At 31.6% G+C, this 6,000-nt stretch overlaps 1 protein-coding gene across 1 annotated transcript; it reads right to left on the minus strand.

Annotated features, from left to right (window-relative positions):
• Nucleotides 1–4,816: 4,816 nt before the first annotated feature.
• Nucleotides 4,817–5,443, minus strand: LOC132270234 (late embryogenesis abundant protein At1g64065-like). Its single transcript, XM_059771424.1, has one exon. It carries the CDS (start codon nucleotides 5,441–5,443, stop codon nucleotides 4,817–4,819), a length of 627 nt encoding a protein of 208 aa, XP_059627407.1.
• Between the last annotated feature and the right edge of the window lie 557 nt (nucleotides 5,444–6,000).

Below are 6,000 nucleotides of genomic sequence, written 5' to 3' on the forward strand. Positions count from 1 at the left end.
TTTGTTGTCAAAACGAGTTTGATCGAGTTGTAAATGTTCGGTTTGATTTGTCATGACTCAAGATTGGAAACGGAATTGAATAAGTTCAAGTGTTCATATTTCGGCACACTCCGGGATGATGAGAACAACGCTTTAGGAAGGTAAGAGAATGTGTGAGGACACTTAGGAGATTCAAAATTAGGTTTTTGGAATAGTTTACATTCTACCTAACTTGAACTAGTTCATGTTTTTGTGGAATAGGTTCAACTTTTGATGAAATTCTCCATGTTCAAGTCAATCCTGAACTGGTTCAAGTGTAAAGCTAAAATTTAATTTTAGCTTCTGGCCCACTTAAACCGGTTCAAGTCACTCGGACTGGTTCAAGTCTGTCAGACCATTTTAGAAACTTTGTTTCTTAGTCTATTTTGGCTTTCTACTTTAGAAATACTTTTGTTATATTGAACATGCACGAAATTGACTTATTTTCCATGTACAATTAGGTTTTCAAAAGTCGATAAATTTTTTTTTTCACTTAGGGTTTTACGAATTTTTGCATACAAAATTATGATTTAATTGAGAGCTATCTTTGTGAGATTTTTTAATATTTTTCATTTAGAGTATACACACTATACACATAGTGATTTAGGGTGTTGTTCTTATTTTGATCTAGTACAAGTTTGAAGATATCATCAATATCGATCAGAGAAAGTAGAATTCATTCCTTCTATAAAAAAATTAGATTTGAAGAAGTAAGGTGTTTAGATCACACTTTGAAGGGGTCAAGGAATTCATGGAGTGTTGTTAATCTGCTAGTAATCCTTCTACAAAGAGTAAGTCTAAAGTCGAGAGCTGTTAGATGGGGAGTCGCAAAGCCAGGGGCTTTCGGTGAGTTGGGTCTTGGTAGAGTGAAGGGGTGTGAGCCTGAGTTAAAGTTTGGTGTACATTGCTTTAAACATAGTGGATCGTTTACACTCGGGACAGCGCAAAAATCCTCGAGGTTTTCCAATTGGTTTCCTCGCTAAAATCTGGTGTCACTCTAACTTTACTTGAATTTATTTTTGCTTTTTGGTTTGATTAATTTACTTTTATTTCGGTAAATTTAATGTAAACAAAAATCAAATAAAAGAGCAAGTTGAATCTATTACCCTCCTCTAGGTTACTTATCCATATTATACTCCATAACCATTCCGCATTGTGCAACTTATAATTGATATCAGAGCCATCCATTATACATTGAATTAATCCTTGTGGAATAAATTTTTTTTTTTTTTTTAATCAAAAATCTGTTTTTGTTTTAAAAAAATTGATATGAATTGCGTTCTTAAGGAAGGTGGATCTATTCAACGTACTCCTTTGTTTAATGGTGTCAATTTTGCTTTTTGGAAACCTAATATGTCAGCTTTTCTTATTACTCAAGGTAAATATGTTTGGGTTGTAGTTGAAAAAGGTTATAGAAAACCTACAGTCACAAAGGAAGGTATTACCTTTAGAAAAGGAAGAGTCCAAGTGGACTCAAGTTGAGAATAATGCTTATGAAGGAAACACTAAAGCCTTGTTTTCTTTATTCAAAGCTGCTGTCCAATCTGAGTTAGCTCGTATTGCTCATTGTAAAAATACAAAGGAAGCATGGGACATACTTCAACTTACCAATGAGGGTACAGATGAAGGCAAATCTTCAAATATTAAGATGCTTATGTTTCAATTAGAAAATCTTAAGATGGAAGAAGATGAAACCTTTTCTGAGTTTAATTTACATGAAACTCAACCATATCGTGTCTAGCCTTCGAAACCTATGACAGAAAGTGATAGATAAGAAAATTAACAAAAAAATCCTTAGGGTTTTACCTGAAACGTTTAAAATGAAAGTTGAAACACTGTAAGCAACTCAAAACATCAGTAACATGCAAGTTGATGAAGTTGTAGGTCATATTAAGAATTATGAAATGAAGTACTATGGAAATTCCTAAAAACCTAAAGACTTAGCCATAAAAGTTTCAAAGTCTGAGTCTTCCAAGTCTGAGGTTAACTATGATAGTGAGTCTGATGAAGAGATTGCTTTCATCATTAAAAGGTTAAATTTTTTGATTAAGTTTGAAAAGATGAATGCACTTAAGAAAGAGGAGAGTCAAGGTTTAGGAATAGAGAGTCTTCATCTAAGTGAAGTGAGATAGACAAGATAAAAGGAGAGAAAAAAAAAAGTCTAAAGAAACTAAAATTCAATGCTGGATATGTGGGGATATAGGTCATACATCAACAGTTTGTCTAAGCCCTAAAAATAGCTTTGTTACTAGGAAAGAGTTTATAGATAAAAATAAGGGAAAAGTAATGAAAGTTTCAGATCCTAGGGATAATGATGCTTCTATTTTTTATAATGATTCTTCTCTTGATAATGATAATTCTCTTGCTTTTGTTGCTACTATGAATAAGGATGCTTCTAAAAGATGTTCTTTATCTGATACAGATGACTCGAATTTTGAGGACATAGCAAAATCAAATGATAAAGATTATTTCAAGAAAACAACAAAGGAGAACTATGATAAAGCTTTCAATGAGTTATATGTTACATATGTTCAAACAAAAAAAGGCTTCAATAAGGTAAAGAATTAAGAAGTTGATAAACATAGAGATGCTTTAAAAGAGGAAAGTGAACAGAAATAGAGGGAGATTGAAGAATACAAAAAGAGCATCAATGATCTTCAAGGAAATATAAGGTTCTTAGAAGGTAAGGTAAGTCAAGTTAATTCTGCAAAAGAAGCTCTTGTGTCTAAATTGGGATTTCTTGAAATTAAATTGAAAAAGTCATAAGTGAAATTGATTGAATTTACTTCTGTGCAGATTAAACTTGATGAGATGATTAATGTTGACAATAATGTGAATGATATAATTGGCTTAGGTTTTAACGAGGCTTCATCTAGTAATAAGGGTAGAATTGTTTTTGTAAAACCTAATAACTTGAATGTGCCTAAAAATAAATCTAAGGTTGTTGATTGTTTGCATACTCATATGTCTTATGTGCCTACTATTTTGCATTGCACTTATTGTAGTAGGAATAGACATAGCTAATATTATTTCTATAGGAAGTGAAGAGAAACATTTTCTGAATTTTGTGCTTATAGTTCTTATGCTAGGAATAGGGTTCATGCTAAAAAGCAAAAATTATGTGAATCAAGCCAAAAATTCTCATACTAAGAATTATTCAAATAAAAAAAAGGTCAGAGTTGAAAAATCTCTTGAAAAGTTGAATGTGAAAACTGTGTGGATAAAAAAGGAAGTTTAGTTAATTATGTGTTTGTTGATGCTATGAGACTTATTCCTATTAGGTACGTGGATGCAAACCTCTCTAACTAAATCTTAAAGAGGTTTTATGGTCATGGATTATGCTTTGATGAATATTTTGTTTCCATTGGACCATATTTTGTAGTTTAGGATTTAGGTTTTTTTTTTTTTTTTTTTTTTTTTTTGGTCAAGATATGGGTGATAATTATTTCTCTTAAATTCATTATTTTTAAATGCAAATTGAGACACATGATTGTTTGATGAAAAATGCTCTTGATGTGTAATCTTTATGTTGAAAGATAATTTACTTTGTTTATTTATTTTTAGAGATGAGTCTCTTGAGTTCTTATTTTTTCATGTGCACTAGTTCAACTCTGAGAAATTTAATTGGAAATCAATGAGAAGTTGATTATGTCATATTGCTCATAAAAGTTATAAAGGTTATTATTTTTTAAAAAATAGAGCATGTGGTTAAAAAATAAAATTAGCATGAAAAGAAATTAAAAGAAAAAAAAAAATTGCTAAATATTTTACTAAAAAAAAGGCTACCTATTTAGATTAGTTCGAAAGCTCCGTAATTTGAGTAAAAATAAAAGTGGAGATAAGTCGAAATAGGGAATGAATGTCTACTTTTTAGAATAAAAATGGCTGCAAGGAGACGTGTTTTATAAATTTTATACATTTAAAAGAAAAAATTAATGGACCAGCATGCCCGAGGCCGGTACCGGCTCCGTCCATGTTAGGTTGGATAAAAACAAAACCTTTGACGAATTCTATATTAAGATTAATTAATTAATGATATGCAAGCTATTATGAAAAAAAAAAAAAAAAAAATTGTTTTGGGTCACTGCCTCATAGATTTCAACTACCATTAAAGAAAGTAATGCGACCATTTAGAAACTCTTTCATCTATAAGATGTTATGGAAATGCCATTTGTGCTTGTTATATTACATTGCTAATGTTATATAAAAAAACATGAAGAAAACTATATACATTGAAAATAAAAAATTTAATGAGTAAGCATGACCCAAGGAGGCATGTGTTTTATAAATTTTATACATTTAAAAGAAAAAAATTAATGGAGCAGCATGCCCGAGGCCGGTGCTTGCTCCGTCCGTGTTAGGTTGGATAAAAAGAAAACATAACAAAACATTTGACGAATTCTATATTAAGATTAATTAATTAATGATATGCAAGCTATTATGAAAAAACAAAAAAAAAGTGGTTAGAAATAAAAAAAAATTGTTTGGGTCTCTGCCTCGTAGATTTCAACGACCATTAAAGAAAGTAATATGCGGCCATTTAGGAACTTTTTCATCTAGAAGATGTTATGAAAATGCCATTTGTGCTTCTTATATTATTTTGTATACAAAAACACACTTACCTCATGAACTTTTAAAAAAAAAATTGGCAGAGAAGTATGACACAAATATATATATATATATATATATTAAGTGCGCACTCAAATATATTGAGGAAAAAAAAAAATTAATAATAATAATAAGAGAAACAAAAGAATTTTCAGGAATTAAACACTAAGCAGATTAACACAAATATGTATCATTTGCATTTCAAATTCTGGATTTGCTGGCTCGAGATATTAACTTCCATGGTGCAATTCATATTGATAGCTTTCTTCTTCTTCATCACCAGCATTAGCTCCACCTTTCCGGTCAATCTTGATGTGCTGCTCAGTGGCAAAATCCCAGAATTGAAATCACTTCCTAATTCTGAACTGGTTGGTAAATTGGTTGATGAAAGATTTATTGTAACATTGAACCTCTTGGAGGATTGAAATTTAGCCGTCGACTTAGGAACAAAAGCATTCCCAATTTCTGCACCCCTGTAGTAGAAGGTAATGATACTATTATCGAATTTGTAGGGACCGAAGTTGGTGTTCTTGACACCAAGTCGAGCATTCATTCTCATGTCAAATGATGATGCTGTAACACTAAATGTCTCAAATGAGGCAGTACGAACGCGGAACTTGGGAGTTTTGACCTTCATGACAGTGAGTGAAAAGATCACTATAACAATGGTTTGGAATACAGCGAACGCAGCAATATATAGAATAAGTTTCTTGCGTTTCTGGCGTTTAAGTTCTTTGGTTTGTGCCTCTTCGTCTGCTCGGCCATAATTATATGGTGCTGCCGAGTTATGCCCTTGTTGCTGCTCCTTCTCTGCCATTAATCTTCTTGATGAAGTTTGACAAGCTGGTTGAGACTTGAGAGAGAGAGAGAGATTGGCTTGTCTAGAAAAAGGATAATTCAAGAGTGAAATATGAGCACAGGCTATATGAATGAAAGAGACAGTGAAATGGAACACTTTCGCTGCAAATTTTAAGATCTGTTGGTGAAGATTAAAGGGCTTGTGGCAATCTATATTTATAATGAAAATATATGTGCTTGTGATGGATGTTAATAAATTATGGAACACCTTCCTTGGAGCTTCATAAACAATGGCTAAAGGGTAGACTTTCTAGAAACGCGTCTAAATGGTTTGATTTTCTTTGGTACGAAACCCTCTTAAATAAAATGTCTGTTTAAATAATATATATCAGATGCTTGTATAAGGAAACATAGGAAAAACAAGGCTTCACAGTGCCGTACATGACCGTATGCTGCCAATAAAAGTTAAAATAAGAATATGAAAAATTTTATAAATTCTAGAGAAAAAAAAAAAAAAACAGGGAATGAGGAGTTGAGAGAGAGAAAAAAGAGATGAGATAAAAAAGATAAAAATAT

Source organism: Cornus florida, unplaced genomic scaffold (assembly GCF_030987335.1).
Source record: "Cornus florida cultivar Cherokee Brave unplaced genomic scaffold, ASM3098733v1 CherokeeBrave_3.0.0_Hap2_Chr08, whole genome shotgun sequence".
In the NCBI taxonomy this organism is placed as follows: domain Eukaryota; kingdom Viridiplantae; phylum Streptophyta; class Magnoliopsida; order Cornales; family Cornaceae; genus Cornus; species Cornus florida.

What these genes read in the sequence shown, in the direction of transcription:
- LOC132270234 (XM_059771424.1), bottom strand. Translation starts at nt 5,443, where the DNA reads ATGGCAGAGAAGGAGCAGCAACAAGGGCATAACTCGGCAGCACCATAT.